We start from the raw sequence: 20,400 nt of genomic DNA on the forward strand, positions 1-20,400 counted from the left end.
AATCTTTGTAATTCTCTAAAAAAACGTTCTTTGGTGAAAAATTAAATGCTCTAATTATTAATCCTTTGCATTTATCCACCACCGGACACAAGCTAATAGGCCAATGTTAACAAAAGGACCCATAACTCTCTCTGCCACTTTTATGCCAACTTACTGACTCATTTCCATAAACAGCAAAAAGTTAAAAGAAAAAACATAGATACACACTCTCTCTGCAGTCTGCACAGATTGACTCGTTATATAGACAGGCAAGAACGTATCTTTTATTTCCTTTTAGAGAGAGAAATTGAAGACATAAATGCCTGAGAGGAAAACAGCTCCCAGCAAAGAGATGCGCTTGGGGGTTGGTTTTTGATGGGAAAAGGAAACGTCCTCTTGGGTTGAACAAGAGTTTCTTCGTCTACTCAAACCTGGTGAGTTTATTTCCATCCATCTTCAAGAGAAAAAAAAAAAAAATGTAAGAAAGGAAGGAAGAAAGAAAAACCCATTTATTTGATGATTGAAAGGTGTTGTTTTGATTGTTCTTTTTGTTCTTTTCTTCATTGGTTAATCCTTGTTGTGGTTTAGCTGATCATTTTTCTGGGTTGTTTTATTTTTCCCCTTCTTTTTGGTATAATATCAAAAGAGAGTTGATGACTCTGAAAAGTTCTTGTCTTTAGAATTTATGCACAGTACGTATGTGAATTTTGGACCGTTTGATATCCCCTTTGAGCTCTTATGGTTATGTTTCTGGCCTTATGAGATTACCATGCAAGATGTTTATAACTTCAGAAAATAGAAGTACTTTTTCCAATTACTTTGGTACTAAGGATGTTTTTTTTTTTTTTTTATTTGAACCAGTGATTGAAAAATTCTCTTTTTTTTAGTGTTTAGTTTAATATTATGTCAAAAGCAGTTTTTATTATGAAAGCTTGTCCAATTTATTTGGTGTTCTAATCCCATTGGAAAGCTTTGGATGTTCAGGATTGATTGTTTGTTTGGTGGGAGTTTACAGAAATGGGGTCTGAATTTTAAGAAGAGCTACTTATTCTCGCAGAACCATATTGCATCTTTGATTTTGAATTTCTTGTGGCTTTTTGGGCTCATATTTATTAAAAAAAACGTTTTTAGTTCTTAATAGAAACACAAGCTACAAATTTTAACTTGTGAATAGTCCATGAAGCCAAAGCAATTTAGAGCTTACTATTCCATAGCTGATTTTGTTGCTACCTTATACTTGATTGGCCTTTGCTGTGAGAAGTGAAATGAGAATGATGGATGAAGTTGCCATAAAATTTTATTCTTGAAATAAGATGAATCCATGTTCGTACCTTTTGAACTTCAAGAAACCACTGAAGTGAATATCTATGTTCTTTACAGGCAAGGTTAATTATTTGTATTTTCTGTTGTCTGCCATATCTAAAATGGGAGATGAACTGAAATTCCAGCAGCGGTGGGAGTATAGAAGGAGGCACAGTGACTTTGATTCTTCAAGCAATGATTCTAAATACAGTTTAGGTGGTGAGCCAGCTTGTAAGAAGCACAAACTGGCCTTGGTTCCCATTGATAACGGTGAAACCAGTGAGGTTAGCAGATTTGGGAAGAAAGGCAAGAATGATCCTGGCGTTTCAGGTAAAAATGAACATGGAACAGCTAGAAAAGGGAAAAGAGGACAAAATAAAAAGGAAAATTTATCTACAAAGAGGGGATCTCGTAGTCGCAAAGAAATCTCTCGGAAGGGTAAAACTAATAATGCTAGTGAAAATGCTGCCTTGAATGATCTCAAAAGTTATATGCATTCTTTGTTAGAAGAACTTAAAGTTACCAGAAAAAATTTGTTATCATGGATGAGGGAAGAAATGCAGAAACTGGTGGCAGAGGAGAAAGATTCTGAGTCAGAAAGGAAAGAAGTCATCTTTGAAGGAGAAAAAGTCCAATCTCAGTACCAGAACAATTCTGAAGAGAATGCAGAAGTTCAGTACCAAAACCTCTTTGGGAAGAACATCCAAGTCCAACCTCAAAACAAACTTGCGGAGTATGGTCAAGCGCATAACCAAAGCAAGTTTAAGGAGAATGTGCATATGCAATACCTAATCAACTTGGAGGAGAACATTGGAGTACCTCAAAAGAACTCTCAGGAAAATGTTCAACTGCAGAATCGGAATAAGGTCAGATCCTCAACAAGAGCTCGGACTTGTAATGGCAGACCTCCTAAGAGGTGTAGTAAAAGCAAGAAATCAGTTGATTCTGATACTTATTCTCCAATTCTTGAAGATCAGATTGACTATAGCCGAGCTATTGTGCTTGTGGAACCAACTGAAGAGAATGGAAAAGAGAGATTGGCATTGGCTGACAAGTCAAATTCCAAGTCCAGTGTCACAGACCAGAATATGCAGCAACAGAAGAGCATTGTTTTGGCCATAAGAGCTCAAAATGGCAATAGTGGATCTTCATTGAAGTCTGCAAAAGGCAAAAAAACTGCTAATTCTAGTAATCACTTTCAACTACCCGATTATCAAGTTAATTACAGCCGAACTATTGGATCCATAACTTCAGCTGAGAAGGACAAGGGAGAAAGGTCAGGATTATCTTTAGAGCCAACTTTTACATGTGATTCCTTCAGTCAGGCAGCTTCATCAATGTACTTAACATTACCAAGTGTCCTAACAAAAACCCATTTTCCAATTCACAGGCCTGATACTTCTTCATTTAGCTATCTTCAGCAAAGAACTGCTCAGAATCAGCCAGCCATTAGTTCAGAAAGATCAAATATGATGTTTGGTTCGAGTAGTCATCTTGGATACTTTCAAGGCATGCAGCCTGCAGAAGAAAGAAGTAGAAACTACGCTAAACTTAGCTCTAGAGATATCAGTTTCTTCAACCAGAACAGTACTACAACTTCAATTCTTGGAGATGGATTCACAGTTCCTCTCCAGACTGTGAGTGGGGGTTTTAGCATGCCAAATCAATTTGACATGGAAAATCTACCGCGAGAGAATAACAACACACTTGGTTTGACAATGAATGGAGGAGCCATAAGGTTTTCTGGTGGAGGCTACTCTTTACCAGAACCTTACATTGCCAACAACTTCCATGGCCTTCCAAATTATAGAGTTGATGGCAGACTAATGACGTTTGAAGATGGTTATCGATTCCCAAATAGGTTCAACTGTTGAAAATGTCTAGCATGCCTTCAGAAACCATGGATTCGAGATCTTCTTTATAAATTTTTCTTTTTCAATTGTTGAAAGAGGTAAAGTTGGGAACTTTCAACAATCCTTTGCTTCAGGACATCAGAGAACATTGTTATATGATTCCTCAAAAAAACAAAAAAAATTATACGACCTCAAAAAAGGCAGTGAAGTTTGTTTTTATCTATGCTATTGAAGGAGATTAATGTGTGCCTTATGGCATGGGGTTAGAGAGGAAATGCTCATTCAATCAGCTCGGACATCTCATTTTTTTTTATATTTTTTTTGTTTTTGGTCCATCAAGTTTCAAACATCTGCTATTTTGCCTCTCCTTGTTCAGGTATTTTCTTTTAACATCTTGTTAAGCATAAATCAAAACATACTTGAGAGATTTTTTTTTTCTTTTTTCTTTTTTCCCTCAATATTTTTTTTCCTTTGATAATACTTCCAATGTAATTCATTATAGATCTTTCCTATTCACTGTTTTTGTTTTTTTTTTTCCTATTCAGCTGCTTAGTGGGAATATATTTATGCCTTTGTATTTTGGATTTGATTATTACCTGATAATTTTGAAAGTTCATACGACTTTTGAAGAGAATCATAATTCATAGCTGTTGTTCTTTTCAAGTTGGAAAATCTGCAGTTCTTTTTTTCCTCTCCACTAACCAAAATATCTAATCTTTATTAATAAAGAATGCATTATGTGTTTCAGCCTTCACCACAGCCTTTAAAATCTGTTCATTCATTTCAAGAACTGAAAATTCATTTTGCTGGCAAAATTCTGTTGGGTTCAAGATTTCATGAAAACAGTTAATTGTCTATTCTTAAGCTTTGTATTGGGACACATCTTGTTTCCTTCCACAATCACTAAATAATGGGTTCCTTACTTTTTTTACAATTTTATAGATCCATTTAACTTAATTTTCCAATCTTGCCCCCATTATAAACCTATGTAATTGGCTTTATCAAGTTTCTTATCCCAAAATTTCCTTAGGGGTAAATGAGTCATTTCACGTTGAGGCAATGACCACATGCTTTGGTCGAACACCAAACAACAGTATGCGCGTCTAATGCATTTCTTGTCCAATCCAAGCACCTAAGACTTGTCAATTTACAAGTTCACCCTTTCAAGCACCCCACTATATATAAATATTCAAATTATAAATATTTTATTTGTATTTGTGTAAATTAAAAAATAAATAATAAAATATAACAAAACAGAGAGATCATCACCACATTGGAGGTTATTTACCATAGTACCAAATTGAATTTCATACTCATATTTTAAATTTTTTTTAAGAGACTAAGTCTATTTCTTTTTTTAATATTTTATTAATTCAATGATGATGGTAATTCTATAAGTTAATAAAAATAAAACTTGATTATTTATAAATAAATTATAATGCTTATGTCATTCTGAATAAATGGTCAAATATTTTATTATGAACAAGCTCACATTTAAGTCCATAATGATTTCAAAATATTGATTATTGTTCTTTCAAAATTCAATAAATTTCTTTTCAAGTTTGAAATAAGTTAATATTAGAATCTTGACTATTGTAATGTTCCAATCGCAATATTATTTTCTATAATTGGTTGCTTCAACGTAAAGACAGTGCTATAATAAACAAATCACAATTGATATATTTTAAATGAAACTATGCAAAAAAAAAAAAAAAAAACCATATTTAAGATAATTAATTTGAAAGTAACATTTGACATGTAAAATAGATATTGAAAAATTTTGAATTTAACAATTCAATTATAAAAATTTCCAAATGCAAAAACAAAAAAAAAAAAGTTATTTAAATAAATATTTTTAGTAATAATTTAATTTTACGCGGTTTTCATCAACCGTGAAAATAATATTATACTCCCTTTGTCATTTATATGTCTAATTTGACTTTTATGTAGATTATGAAAAATTTATTAACACAATAAAACTATATTTTTATTTAGTTTTTTTTTTTTTAACAATCCCTCTATTAGTGATTGTATGATATACAATTGGAAAAAAAAAAAAAAAAAAAAAAAATATATATATATATATATATATATATATATAAATGGTCTTTTAAATAAAATAAAATAAGATTATATTTGAAGATAAATGGGAAAAAAAAAGAATGAACCTATATATAAGAGGGAGGGAGTAATTAATAAATGATTATTATAACAAAGATTCCAACAAAAAGAAATTTGTTAAATAAAGTAATTAATTTTTAAAGCAGGATTCGAAACGACGTGGTTTCAGGCGGACTTCTGCATTGGGTAGCTTAATTGATGATTATTTCCATTTCCGTTCTTGTTCTAAAAATAAATAATAAAAAAAATCCAGTTACTGATTATTTATTATTTTTTTATACAGACTATATAACAAAAATGAGAAAATATGATAAGAGGCATGCTCCTCTTCTCTGCTCTGAATTGTGTTGCAGAGAGAGAACGCGCACAGGAATTTTCTACTTAAAAGAGGGAATCCATGGATTTGGAGAAGCTTTGCTTGGTAATCTATATTGTAGCAGTGATTTCGTTGGTCTATTACCCCTCTACTGTGACAGCTGGGGACATTGTGCATGACGATGATTCAGCTCCCAAAAAGCCTGGTTGCGAGAACGATTTTGTTTTGGTAGAGCTTCAATGCTGCTTTTCTTTTCTACCCAGTTCTTTCTTTTCTGATTTCTCAACTGGGTCTAGCTTGTTTTATCTGTTGGTTGGTCCTTTTTTTTTTCATTTTATCTATTTTTTTATGGTATTGGAGGCGTAGTAAATTATATTTGTTGACTATTTTAATGTGATTTTAAGTCTTTATTTTGTTGGTGGTGTTGTTCTTCTTGTAATATTTCTGGGTGATTTGAAAATAGTTTTGTGATCCCTCAAAAATGGAAAGCCTTTTCTTTTATCTTTCTTTTTCTTTTTGCTTTTCCCCAAATTAACTAGGTTGTCTGAAATTTGTGAAAATGTCGAGTAGCACATCAAGTGATTAGCTCCTTTGATTTATTTAGCTTAGAAAGCTCAAAATCAATTTAAGAAACTATGATGAAAGTTTTTTTCTTTTTTTGGGTCATAATTGAGCTCCTGCTCTATTTCTCCCGACTCGGTTCTCTTTTTGGTTTTTAGATTAATATTAAAAGTGCATACTGTATGAGCTATATTTATGGAAGGCATATGATATTATTGCTTCGTAGCATGGTTTGGTAAGTTTGTTGGGAAGTTGCATTGATTAGATTCTGATGAAGCTTATTTTGCATATTAATTGTACTTTATTTAGGGGTGCCTCATCTTATTTTGGTACAATCTTGGGAATATTTTTGTTAGGTGAAAGTTCAAACTTGGGTCAATGGAATAGAGGATGCTGAATTTGTTGGTGTCGGTGCTAGATTTGGTACTACCATTGTGTCAAAGGAGAAAAATGCTCATCAAACTCGCCTCACTCTTTCAGATCCTCGAGATTGTTGTACTAAACCCAAGAAAAAGGTTTTTCTTGTTTGACTATATTCTGAACAGTTTTGATTTGTTCTTTTCAGGGATATGTGATAGATGTTTGCTAATGCAGTGTTCTGTTTTCGATTTATTAGCTTGATAAGGATATCATCATGGTTGATCGAGGAAAGTGCAAGTTCACAGTCAAAGCAAACAATGCAGAAGCTGCTGGTGCTTCTGCTGTCCTTATAATAAATAACCAAAAAGGTAATCACTATATTTGTGGTTATTATTTGATCCATGCGTTTGAGTAGTTTAGTTCTTAGTAGATGCAACATGCCAATAATAGTTCTATTGCTCTATCTTTGAAAATTGATCTTTTTGTTATTAACCTCGTTCATTTTACTGAAATAATCACTAGGCTCAACTATTTGGAGTCTGATAGATTAGTGCTTTTCCTCCGTGTTGTTTAATCTGGAGATGTTTTGGGATCAAATCCCTTCTGTTATGTCTTAACCCCTACTATTTTCCGGTCTCTCTTTGGTTATTTGCCTTCCAAGTGATCAAAGTTCTTCACCTATGAATCCAAAGTCTATGTTGCACATGACCTGGAATAAGATTTGACTTTAATTACCTCTCATTTCAAAAATATAAATCATGATACTGTATGTAGTTTATCGTCACTGTTTTCCATTTTGATTCATTTGGCCTGAAGTCTGTTCTTTCTCTGGCAGAACTTTATAAGATGGTTTGTGAGCCAGATGAAACTGATCTTGACATACAAATACCTGCTGTTATGCTCCCACAAGATGCTGGTGCAAGCTTGGAAAAAATGCTATTAACTAATTCATCAGGTAAGATTTTCCACATTCTGCATAAATGCAAGACAAATGTAACTCCAGTCATTCATGCAGTCAAAGCAAAAACCTTCTTCTGGCGCATGAATCTTTTATAATATTGCTTAATTATCCATTTGGCTTTGGAACTTTAAATGACAAACTTTTCTGGTTTATATTTTATGACCAACATAATTTTATCTACATGCTTCCTTTTCACCCTAAAGCTGTCTTTGTTGCCAGTTTCTGTGCAATTATACTCTCCACGGCGGCCGCTAGTTGATATAGCCGAAGTATTTTTGTGGCTGATGGCAGTTGTTACTATCTTATGTGCGTCTTACTGGTCTGCATGGAGTGCCAGAGAAGCAGCTATTGAGCATGAGAAGCTATTGAAGGTGATCTTTTGCTTTTATTTGCAAACTGTTGCTCAACTTCCTACTTTTTTGCCTGCATTCTCATTACAGCTTATACTTGCTGATTTTGAATTCTGTTTTCTTCATGTAGGATGCTGTGGATGAAATTCCAGATGATAAGGTCGTAGGTGTTAGTAGCGTTGTAGACATTAACACAACGTCAGCTGTGCTTTTTGTTCTTGTTGCTTCATGCTTCTTGGTCATGCTTTATGAACTTATGTCATACTGGTTCGTTGAGCTTTTGGTGGTTCTTTTCTGCATAGGTGGTGTAGAGGTGAGAGGTTTTCCTTTCCACTCTGTAGTCATTCTACATGCATGGAATAAGAAAGGTGCTTAATCAAATACACACACAAAACATGCATGTTCCTTATATTCATTATTACTGCGCAAGTATGTATACTTTCATTATTGTCATGCAAATTATTGTCTAAGGAAATTGGTGTATAAACATACTAGATCTATTTGTTCATATCTTTTCTTTTTTCTTGGGAATTAGTTTTAACATTGTATTTCATGGTTTTGCAGGGCTTACAAACCTGTCTAGTTGCTTTATTATCAAGGTATGATTGTCGATTTCTTATTCTGACTGGAGTTTAACATGAACTGCCATCCACATTTCAGTTTGTGGTTTGTTTGAAATTATTCTTGTATAAACTTGCTTGAGCAGAGGTCCGGTTGCTAGATTATAATAGGTGAAAGCAATATACTGGGGGGAACTGCCACACCCCATCTGTTCATGAAAATAATTTCTGATTATCCTTTTGCTGACAGATTTCTAAATATTCAAGTGTTTTTCAATCCTCCTAGTGCCATGTATTAGTTTCAAGTTATTGTGAAAGTGAATATGGTTTTAGCAATTCTGAGATTTTAGTGTAAATTTTGACTAATTTGCTTCTTCTTCTTTTTTTTTTGGGGTGTGTGTGGCTGCACCTCATTTGTTTTTTACGTGGCTTAATGAGAACTAGTGTCTTTCTTCAGTTATCTTATAGCAAGTTTGTTATTTCTTGTGCTTGACCTTGTTCAGCCGTAAATATTTGTTGTAGTGATACTGAGGGTACTTGATTTAGTTTCAAATAGTGTACACGTATGGAGAGAAATATTTGCTTAAAGAAGAGCATAATATGATTGTTTGGTGTAAATTATAGTTTATGAAATATAGAATTTACAGAGGAGAATGTGTGAAACTATGAATTTTTTGAAGCTGTAGGCAGGGGTTTATATTTTGTTATGATGATTGTGCTTGACACTATTGATTTGCTATGAGTGGTTGCTAGAAATGCTAATAATATCTAGGAGCTAAAAAGAATTATTGTAATGCAGGTGAGTAACATAGAAACACTATGACTAGGCAATAAATTTATATTTACTGGCTCATATATTCTAGAATCTGATTTTGGCAATGTGATATCCTCCTCCTGCTACACCGTGATTCCATTTACAATGTGCATGAAACAACGAGCGAGTGACTCAGTAAATATGTTGAATTTTGTTTTGGCCTTTCTATTTATAAGTATGCTTGCTTGTTGCATTACCTGAATAAATACGCCAATTCATGGCTTTTTAGCCAAGGGAATTGGTATATTTTTTATGTTGGGAACTAAAGTTTCAATACTTCCACAGGTGGTTCAAGCATGCTGGAGAGTCATATATTAAAATACCCTTCTTTGGACCTCTCTCATACCTGACATTAGCCGTTTCTCCATTCTGCATAGCATTTGCTGTTGTTTGGGCTGTATATCGCAATGTCTCCTTTGCTTGGATAGGCCAAGATATACTGGTAAAGATGCAGTTCCTCATCATTTCACTGGATTATGAATAAATTTTCTATATTTATCTAAGATTTCTAGTGTTAGAAAATCCTTTCCTTTGTATAAATAATTTTTTACCATAATTGTCCTCCATTGTTTTTCTCTTTCTGTATTCTTTCAAATAATTGTTCTCAAAACTGTATTGGTAAGGTCACTTAAATCTTTGTTGTTGGTGCACAACTTTTCATTCCATTATGCTACTGAATAGGGGTTTCACATGTTACACTGAATTCTAGTCACTTATCAGAGAAATGTACATCATTGAATCTATTTCTTTCTGCTTGTGTAGTTATCTTGGTTTCACTGTTTTACCATGCCATGCTTGTGAAAGATTTAAATGGATATCAAGAGTCATATAGCATTTTGCTATTTTTCTTCTATATCAATTTATGGGTGAAAAAATACTGTAAAACTGATATTAGGCGACTCAACTAATAATTTTTTTTTTCCTTTCTTTTGTTCTTTAATCAGGGAATTGCATTGATAATAACTGTTCTGCAAATTGTCCATGTGCCTAACCTCAAGGTAATATATTGCTAGTTGCTTGTAAGTACTCTCCCCGGGTTCCTTAATCAATATATAGTCCCTTGTGAAATTCCTAGTCTGTGAATGTGTTTTATGATGCTAGGGGGTTACTATGGAATTGTTTCTTACTCGAAACAAAGAAGAAACAATGGTAACATTGCTACCAATCTGTTTAGTTTGCCATGAATGTTTGATATACAATCAACTCAAGCATGCTGGCATAACATAATAAAAATGTACACTAGCATTAGAGTGTTGTGCATAGGTAAAATGCAGTATTAATTTTGTTTTTGCTAATTTGGTTGAAGTTTAAAGAACATAAGGATGAGGGAGGTCGATGCCTAAGTTTTCTATGTTAGTAGCAGCACTTTTAATGTTTGTGTCCTTTAATGTGATCTGGAGCATAATTGTATGTTTGAATGAGGACATCTGACAAGACAAGTAAGCTAAGTTCATGAATGAACTTATTGTTGGTATTATGTCATAGACTAATAACAATATTATGATGCCAAAAGTTAAAGATTACTATACATTCAATAGGTGTAGGTTTGAATGAGGATAGCCTTCAAACTCCTTATGTTTGTTCTGTCTTGTGCTTCAAATGAGAAACAACCATTACTGGAGGAAACCAAACATCATGCTTAATTCTTGTACATTGTCAAACACAAGATTCTAGTAATATGTAATGGTTTAATTCTGGCAAGTAACTATTGCTAAACTACCAAGCTCTAGTTTCTATGCAATATAAAATTCTTATCAGCTGGAGTTCTATTTTTAAATCAATGGTTAATTATTGTACAGCTGCACCAGCATTGGCACCTTGAAAACTTGGTTAATAAAAAATATGATGACAAGAAGAGGTTTCCTTGTGGTTTTTGGTTGTTATTGTAGCCATAATTTCTTTTGTAGTGCTAACCACTCTTGCAGATGAAGGGGAAAAGATGTGGGTATATGATTATATGTTAATTCTTTTGAGTATTATACTTTTTTTTTTTTTTTTTAGAATTCAGTATATGTTTGGCTCTGGAACTTTTCAGCTTTCACGATATAATCCTCAGAATTTTAATTTTAACAGTGAAGTACTTGAAATTAGAAAAATGGCGGAAGACCTTTTCATCAATCCCTCATTAAAATTTTCATTTGAATTAGAGCTTTTGACTTGGGACACTGTTAAAATTAGAAATTCCGTGGCCAGATTGTGAAAAGCTGTAAAGTTCAATCGTCAAATTTATTATTAATAATTTTTCTTTTATTTTTTGCTTTGAACCTTTTATGGTATGTAATATATTTCCTTTTAAATTGATGTTTTTTTTTTTTGTGAACTCCAGCTCCTAATACTATTCTGTCTTATTTTATATCAGGTGGGCACTGTTCTTCTCAGCTGTGCATTTTTGTATGACATCTTTTGGGTGTTTGTTTCTAAGAAGTTCTTCCATGAAAGTGTCATGATTGTGGTAAGTAATCCCACAAATTTTACCATTTCACGGGTAATTTTGGTTTTTGAGTTTTACTATTGGGCCATTCAGAAGAGCTTTGATCAATTGTATTTATTTTTCCATAGGTGGCTCGCGGTGATAGAAGTGGAGAGGACGGTATCCCTATGCTGCTAAAGATCCCACGCATGTTTGATCCTTGGGGTGGTTACAGCATCATAGGATTTGGCGACATTCTTTTGCCTGGATTGCTGATAGCATTTTCACTTAGGTTGGAAATTATTTCTAATGTTATTTCTTCATTTGCTATCTCTGCTCTTAACATAGCAGTTTCTCGACAAGCATTCCTCAATAGTGTTCCAGTGGAAGAAAATGCAATTATTGGCATTTTCCAACCTGTGTGCACTAAATGTAATTGTTTATCCTTGCAGGTACGATTGGCTGGCAAATAAAAGTCTTCGAGCTGGATACTTCTTGTGGGCAATGATTGCTTATGGATTAGGTATAGAATTTCAAACTAATGTCTTTCCTTTTCCTATTTTTGTGTCGCATATACCTGTTTCTTCTTTTTTTTTTTTTTTTTTTTTGTTATTTTTCAATTTCCTTTTCCCTTCTTAGTTCTGAAATCCACTACAGGTCTACTCATAACATATGTGGCACTGAACTTGATGGATGGGCATGGCCAACCAGCACTGCTTTACATTGTTCCATTCACTCTTGGTAATTCTTTTAGCAGAAAGCAATAGGAACAATTTAGAAATGCCAAATGACTGATAGTATTTATGCTTGCACTCGTCTGTTTTAAAAAAAAAAAAAAAATCTGAACGCTTATGCAGGAACCTTTTTGGCATTGGGAAAGAAAAGAGGCGACCTCAACGTTTTGTGGACACGAGGAGAACCAGAAAGACCTTGCCCCCATATCCATGTTGAACACTCTCATGAACTGAACCTGGAAAAGTAAGTTCTCCTGTAAATATACCTGTGGTGTATTTAATCATCCACTTCTGGGAAGCTGGTTAAAAATATAACCAGCATGCCAAAGCTTAGCATAACATGGAAATGTTTGTATGATGTAGAATCTTTGATACCTTTTAGATTAACCTTTGGGCTTATTGTCCATTAATTAATACAATAATAGCAAGCAATATATTTGTTCATAAAAAAATTGTTTTATTTCCATTTTTTTTTGTGCAATTATGATTTCTTGCCATTAGATTTTACTGAGATTGCATTTAATGTTAGAAAGGGACTTTTCTTGTGGTTTGTAATGTTTTTAATGTGAATGAGAGAGACCTTTTTTGTCCTAACTTGTTTTTAAATTCAAACAAATATATGAGATCGTGGGGAGCAAGGTTTGTAAGTTTTAATAAAAGTCTTCTGCCAAGCTACATTCATCACAATCTTGAAATAAAAGCATCCTTGACAGCAACTCTTGCATTTAATTCAAGTTTTGTTAACCTAAATATATATATATATAAGTTAGAAAATTCATAATAATAATAATAATAATAATAATAATAATAATAAAATAAAAAATCTTGGTGACCTCAAAAATTAATCCTAATCATTAAGGTAGTCTTAACCTAACAATATATCACAAGTAAATTTCTAGGTTTCTATGATTAAATATTTGATAATTGCTAATTATGCATTTGAAATATGTGGTATGCATCAATTAAGTTTGTTAATTGAATTCTTTCGCCTCATCTAGGGTCCATTTATATAATTATGCAGAGTTAATATTTGGTATTTGAACTCTTTGATTGTTGATTAGAAGATATAATTAAATGGTTGTAAAGTTGAGATTTTTAATTATTAATATTAGACTCTTCAATTACTAACCAACCGCTGCTAACCATTAATAGTTAATCACAATTATCAAATTAAAATTTTCTGAAAATTGAAATAAGTATATATATATATATATATAAATTATTCTTCTGAATCCTATTTCACCCCATTGGAATCCCATTTTCCCCCCTTTTAATAAGAAGATTACAATATCAGCGTAAAGGATGCAAATGCAATAATCCTTTTCCAAAATTATTATTATTTAATACCTGATAACACGAAGAATTATCATGAACGGTTATCAACTACCTGCTACTATGAACAGCTAAAGGTTAATGTCGATATGGATTAGTAATGAGTTTTACACAAATTAGCATTAGATTCATGCCACGTGTACATAGGGAAAGGTTAAGACCTCTAGATGTAAGATGTTTGTGGAAGGGTAAGCTTCTCGTTGCAGGGGACGTGATACATAATTTTGACCGATTATTCGCCCGAACATTGTGAAAGTTGAATTATAATCATTCACTTATACATTTCATTAATAATTATATCATTCTCGAAGATGAATTAACTTTTTCGAATGTTCAAACACGAAAATACATAGTTATGATTGAACTTTTAAAAAATTATTTTATTAGATATAATTATTATTAAAATATAAAAATGCAAAATTACAATGAATACTCCACAGATTTTAAGGGGCAACAAGGATGAACATGGAAATTTATGCGCTAAGCTGGTTGTAGGGTTTTGCGTTGTCTGGTTGTTTGTTGTTGTTTTGTATGTGACAAGTGGGGCCTTAAAGGAGGGTGAAGCTGAGGCTGGCAGTGGGCTGTGGGGCTAAGAGAGCATGTGAGTGCAGGAGGGTATCTCATGAGCATGAGTTGTCTAGCAATAGCATCATAATTGATAGGGTGGGTTTACTCTTTTTCTTCATATAAAGCTAAAGAATGAGATCAAAATGTTGTGTGGAGGATTACAACCAACAGAGAAGAAAAAAAAAAAAAAGAAGGTTATATGGTCCCACCTAAGTTTTGTTTGTTTGTTTTTATTTGGCATGTTTGGTCATGCAAATAATTAAATACCATTGAAGGATAATCCCTAATTCAAGCTTTTGGTTTTTGTTATTCAAGGTGGTCATGGATCCATTGGATTGTATAATTATAGTCCTTAAACAAAATGTCTAAGCAATGGAATCATTTCTAAACTTTGAGTCTCATCATATTTAACAAAAGAAAAATATTGATTGGAAGATAACTATAAAAAAATTTATAACCCAGTTTAAAACCTGAAACCTTACACTCTTCATATATTATAAAAAAAAAAAAAAGAAATTTCAACTCAATCGCTATATAATAGCTATAAATTGGAAAATAAATATCAATTAGGACACACTTACAAAAAAGAAATTTAAATTGAAATATTTCTTTCAAAATGCACTCAATTTTTTGGTCATCCACAATCAATTGCTTCCCAAAGCCAAAGGTTATTTCATCATTTCCTTTTTCTTTTGCCTTTTGGTTACAACTTACAAAAGCTGAATCCTCATCCCTTAATTAACCCTCACTAAGGACATGTCATCATAGGCCAACTACTCATAGGGTTGAAACTTTGGACTTTCGTAGACGTGTCAGTACCTCATAAGGCCACGACAAAAGGCCGGCATAGTAATTTCGGATTGTTTGGACCGTTTTATTACATGTAACCGTTAAGTTACCCGTGGGCTTTTTCAAAACGTGGATGTCACTTTCGTAACGGACACTAACGGTCAGTTTCTCTCGACCGTTCGATTCTTGTTTTATTTTCCGCTTTTAATTTGTGGCTGGGACGCTATGTACTGTAGCTTTAGCTTTTTAAATAAAATATCCTCCTACATTTTGTTCGTGTTGGGAAATGACCACTGTACCCATAAATGAAAGGTACATGTAACAACCATTCCGAGGCAGGAAATTGTTAAATCAGAAAGTGATTACAAAATGTTGAGTTTTTATACTAATATTTTAATTATTGTTATATATAAATATATATGTATATATAAAAAAATTAATTAAAATATTAATGTTATTTATATATTTATTTATTTTAGAATGTGCGGTGATCTTCTCAAAACATATTTCAAAAATCAAACTTATAGTTTGACCGTTAAAAAGATTAAAATTTCCTACCGCTTTATTTAACTGTCAACATAATTTTTAGATATAAAAATTCAATAATAGCTTTTTTTCTTCTGGAAAATTTTTAATATTTATTTTTTTAACCTGACTCACATTCTTTTGTCCTAGTTGGATGAATGATCAGAAAATACTGAACAGCTAATCAGATGGACCAGGAAAAAGGAAATTAAAAAATTGGAAATTTATAGAGACAAAAAAGTAATAATAAATAATAAAAGAAAAAGAAATAACTCTAGGATAAGAACAAGGTACAAACCACCAACCAAAACCTGTCAACATCTCTCTGCACTTTCCAGAACAATCCCTTAGCCTCTACTCACTTCTTTTAATACTTCTCTATTCTCTCTACTTATTATTAGAGTATAAAGTAATAATTATATTCACCCATTTTTTTTTTAAAATAGGTAAAAAACCCTATTTAACACAATAACATCCATAAATCTCTCAAAATCTATTTTCATACTCAGTATTTTCATTTTAGGTAATTAGAATTTTTAACAGTTAAACTTTGTTAATAATTTTATTGTATCATGATTGAAAATGATTGTTCATATATATTTATTTTGAAAGATCATTGGAGTATATATTAAATAGAAGTTCAAGATTATTTAAAATGGCCCTACCAATTTAAGAAATAATCAGTAGAGTGTACAAGAATCATTGTAATGAAGATGAATTAACAGATCAGGAAATTAAAAATTGAAAAAATATAAGCAAGGACAACCCATTTTCTCTTTAGGCCAAATAAGTTAAGGAAACTTAAACTACCTATAAAACCACCCTTTATCTCCTCACAAACTGCACAGCTTCTGCTTGCTTTTTAAGAGTGCGCTTTTGGCCTTGCCTTGAGAGATTCAAAGAACCCATCATTTCTTTTCCTGTGTGTGAGAGATACAGCAATGGAGGGCAAGGAAGAAGATGTTAGACTAGGAGCAAACAAGTTTACAGAAAGGCAACCCATAGGGACTGCAGCTCAAACAGACAAGGACTACAAGGAGCCACCACCAGCTCCTTTGTTTGAGCCTGGTGAGCTCTCCTCATGGTCTTTCTACAGGGCTGGTATTGCAGAGTTCGTGGCAACTTTCTTGTTCCTGTACATCACTGTCTTGACTGTTATGGGTGTCTCTAAATCTGGCAATAAATGTGCTACTGTGGGTACCCAAGGTATTGCTTGGGCCTTTGGTGGAATGATCTTTGCACTTGTCTACTGTACTGCTGGTATCTCAGGTAATATAATTCCTCCTTCCTGCTTTTGCAGTTTTTTGAGCTAAAATTTTTGTGTTTGTATTTTCATTTTTACGTGCAAATTAGCCTTCTTTTTCATTTACGGTTAAGTTCGGGTTTACAGTTATTGTAAATAGTCCATATCGTTCAGAACTCAGGAAACGTAATTCTTCCTTCCATTTTTTTGTAGTTTGTGAGCTAAACTTTGGTGGGTTTTGGGATTTGCATTTTTATCAGAGAAGTAGCCACCTTTTTCATGTATCATGTTATTTTCAAGTGGGTTGGGGGTTTTGAGTTGTTATGGTAGTGTATATTGTTCAAAATTCTATGATCAAGAATCATAGTAACCAGATCTGTATGTTTGTGTTGCAAAAACAGGAGGACACATTAACCCAGCAGTGACCTTTGGTTTGTTTCTGGCACGGAAGCTTTCTTTGACAAGGGCTTTGTTCTACATCATCATGCAGTGCCTTGGTGCCATCTGTGGTGCTGGTGTGGTGAAAGGTTTTGAGGGCAACCGTGTATATGAGAGTTTGGGTGGTGGAGCCAACGTTGTTGCTTCAGGCTACACTAAGGGTGACGGTCTTGGTGCTGAGATTGTTGGCACCTTTGTTCTTGTCTACACTGTCTTCTCCGCCACTGATGCTAAGAGGAGCGCCAGGGACTCTCATGTCCCTGTAAGTATTCCCCATTTTTCGCCCTGTGTCATATATTTGGCTTTCAACTTCGTCATGTTCTTTTACCTGCAAATCCTTAACTGTCATTTGGACTGCTCTGTAGACTTGTTTCCTTTTTCTTAGTACATTATAAATTCTTAAAGAGAGAGGAGGGTTGCTCAACTACTGACGGGGACGAAGCTAGGATTTATAAATGAGGGGGCAAATCAGTATAAAAGTACATCAAGAGATTATTGTGTAGAAATGGAGAGAGCAAAATGGTCAGAGTGTCTTAAAAATTGCATTAGACCGAGGTTCAAAGCCTGGAATAGTTAAGGAAAAACTTTTTTTTTTTTTTTCTCAAAATAGAAGGGGGGGCAATTGCCCCTCTCCTCTAAAGGGTGGCTTCGTCCCTGACTACTGGGTTCTTTCTTTCTTGTAACTTTCAATGACTTGGTTGTTTGTGATATTTAGTGTCCTATAACTTGATATTTTGCTTAAATCACTCGTGGTTAAGTTTACTAATAGCTGCTGTAATCCTTTTCAATGAGCTGATTGTTTGATTCTCCAAAATCTGGGGTCTACAAGATCTTCTCTGATTCTTAATTTTAGAAGTAAAACCAGATAAGTGGTATTCCTTCATGGTCTAATGAATCCTTGTAAACCTATATAGATAGTTGCAGGCTGCTACAATTAGCCATTTTCTGCTAATGAAGTTGGAAACTTTAGCAGCCATAATCTACAGCGTGTTCATTTTTTGGAATAAGTGGTTTCTTCTTGTTTGCGGATGTGATTTACACAAGAAAATTCCTTGGGTCGGAATTTTCTTGCCTCTCACATGTGTTTGGTTAGAATTCTTAGGTACGTTTTGTTTATTACCACCACAGAAAACATAGGCTATAAATGTGTCCGAGCATAATAAGGTCGTGTCCGGTGCCATTGCAGTGGTGAAGACAAATAGGTTCTGCTACTTGTTTGTTTCTGCTTGATGTTGCACTTGCTGCATCAAAAACAAAGTATGTCTATTTAGTTCCAATGTATTCTTGACAGAGAAAAAATGTCTTGCACTTTGTGTTACAGCATAAATGATGTTTCTTTTGACAGTGTAATGGAGGAAAATGGATTAATGGCTGCATGTTTCTTGTGTCCTGGAATGGTCTTAATGACTAACACAATTTCTCTGACACTTGAGTTATGAGGTGACTTCCTTGGACCGGGTCCATGCAGATAAAAAGCACATGCATGTGTGTATTGGTCCGTGAAGACCCGGTCTAGGCAAGTCTTATCCCCAGTAAGTTTTTCCCGTGTGGTTAAATCCTTTTTCATGCTGCTGTAGCAAGAATTGATTGAACAAAGGTTTTTTACTGCCTCTGTGTAAGTTCTTACCACATCCATGTGAACAAAGGTTTTGGAAACAATCTAATGTTTTCTGTAGCCTTGTGAACGAGTTCTCACCAAATGTCTGGTTCAATCGTGGACCAGCTATATCAAGTGAAAACTAACCTTGAGCTTACTTGATATGGAGTTCGAATGATTATATGAGATTGATATTTGACGGTTCATTACTTTTTACAAATCTTTCTCAAATACATAACGAGAAGTATTAAACTCTCAGTAGAAGATTGTGATTAGGATTGCTCTGGTTGACACTTTATTGAATCCTGTTGCAGATTTTGGCTCCTCTTCCCATTGGGTTTGCAGTGTTCTTGGTTCACTTGGCCACCATCCCCATTACTGGAACTGGCATTAACCCAGCCAGGAGTCTTGGAGCTGCTATCATCTTCAACAAAGACCACGCCTGGGATGACCACGTAAGTATATTCTGACTTTCAAGAGAGAATTTTTGCCACTTTACCAAAGATGAATAGATTTTTAATTTCTTGCAATTTGTCTATTTGTGCTTGTGCAGTGGGTTTTTTGGGTTGGGCCCTTCATTGGAGCTGCTCTTGCTGCTCTGTACCACCAGATAGTCATTAGAGCTATTCCTTTCAAGAGCAGGGCTTAAATGCTGCTTTGCATTTCACCATCACTTTTCTACTTTAGTGTTCTGTTTTTTTTTTTTTTGTTTTTTCTTTTGTTGTGTATTTTTGGTTCTCTTCCGCTTCCATGTGAATCTGGTATTGAAAAAGTTAATTATGTTAATCATGTGTGTAAATTATCTAGTATTGGTGATGTATCAAGTTTGTGACCCCTATTGAATGGAGAAATTCTTTTTTATCTTTATTCTGCTATCTTCCTTTCATTAAGCAAAATCTTGTCCTACATTATCATGTCTGCTTAGTGCTGATGAGAATAGTCAAGTGGTTGGAAGGTCCATTGATTGGAACTTCCCATCCACAATTCTATTGCTTCACCTAAAATTCAATCTCAAGTTCCAATTGTCGTAATAATGATGTGATTTTAGTTGAGAATTCACTTATGCTCTTGTGGATGGTTTTGTGTGGCTTGCTCCTTGAGCAGCCACTGTTTTCAACCATCTTTCTTCTTTAGTTCTTCACACAATTGATCTTCACCACTGTCCTTTTCAAGGCTCAGTGCTTCTTTCTCTCTCTCTCTCTCTCTCTCTCTCTCCCTCTCCTTTCTTTTTTATAAAGAAAAGAAAAGTGGGGAGCTGCATAATGCCATTTGAGCTGGCTCCCTCGAAATGTTCACTCCATATTATACTGCATAATTGAACCCAAACTCAGGACATTGTGCTCAAACAACCCTTGCCCAAAATCTAGCCTAAGTTGAGCCAAGACGAAAATTTTTTTTGTGCCTAATGCATAAATTTACTTCCAAAGTTAATACTTTTATCCTTGCGGCAACTTAAATCTATGGAGACTTATTGTGCTCCTAAAGTTACACTTTTTAGCAATAAACGTAAGAGTGATTCAAGGATAAAAGTGTTAGCTTTAGAGGCAAATTTATGCTTACAACAATTTTATTCCTCTTTCAACTTTCT

At 33.8% G+C, this 20,400-nt stretch overlaps 3 protein-coding genes across 4 annotated transcripts; all 3 read left to right on the plus strand.

Moving 5' to 3' along the window:
* The first annotated feature begins 113 nt into the window (after positions 1-113).
* Positions 114-3,647, plus strand: LOC105645797 (stress response NST1-like protein). 2 transcript variants are annotated; one of them, XM_037639696.2, is made up of 3 exons: positions 114-413; positions 1,360-2,557; positions 2,672-3,647. In XM_037639696.2, the coding sequence occupies exons 2-3, from the start codon at positions 1,404-1,406 to the stop codon at positions 3,153-3,155; spliced, it is 1,638 nt and encodes a 545-aa protein (XP_037495624.1). In that variant the 5' UTR covers positions 114-413; positions 1,360-1,403; the 3' UTR covers positions 3,156-3,647. The 2 variants fall into 2 exon arrangements, with proteins under 2 accessions (XP_037495624.1, XP_012086885.1); XM_012231495.4 differs by having other exon boundaries at positions 115-413; positions 1,360-3,647.
* A 1,905-nt stretch (positions 3,648-5,552) lies between these two features.
* Positions 5,553-12,787, plus strand: SPPL2 (SIGNAL PEPTIDE PEPTIDASE-LIKE 2). The gene is made up of 14 exons (XM_012231494.3): positions 5,553-5,799; positions 6,489-6,647; positions 6,749-6,860; positions 7,328-7,447; positions 7,673-7,824; positions 7,934-8,116; positions 8,368-8,402; positions 9,463-9,619; positions 10,122-10,175; positions 11,537-11,629; positions 11,737-11,879; positions 12,040-12,110; positions 12,245-12,328; positions 12,445-12,787. Exons 1-14 carry the CDS (start codon positions 5,653-5,655, stop codon positions 12,567-12,569), a joined length of 1,635 nt encoding a protein of 544 aa, XP_012086884.1. The 5' UTR covers positions 5,553-5,652; the 3' UTR covers positions 12,570-12,787.
* Positions 12,788-16,355: 3,568 nt separating this feature from the next.
* Positions 16,356-19,679, plus strand: LOC105645794 (aquaporin PIP1-2). Its single transcript, XM_012231493.3, has 4 exons — positions 16,356-16,803; positions 17,179-17,477; positions 19,127-19,267; positions 19,366-19,679. The coding sequence occupies exons 1-4, from the start codon at positions 16,476-16,478 to the stop codon at positions 19,459-19,461; spliced, it is 864 nt and encodes a 287-aa protein (XP_012086883.1). The 5' UTR covers positions 16,356-16,475; the 3' UTR covers positions 19,462-19,679.
* The last annotated feature ends 721 nt before the right edge of the window (positions 19,680-20,400 follow it).

This window comes from Jatropha curcas, chromosome 4 (genome assembly GCF_041381405.1).
Source record: "Jatropha curcas cultivar XTBG-Jc1 chromosome 4, XTBG_Jcur_1.0, whole genome shotgun sequence".
In the NCBI taxonomy this organism is placed as follows: Eukaryota; Viridiplantae; Streptophyta; class Magnoliopsida; order Malpighiales; family Euphorbiaceae; genus Jatropha; species Jatropha curcas.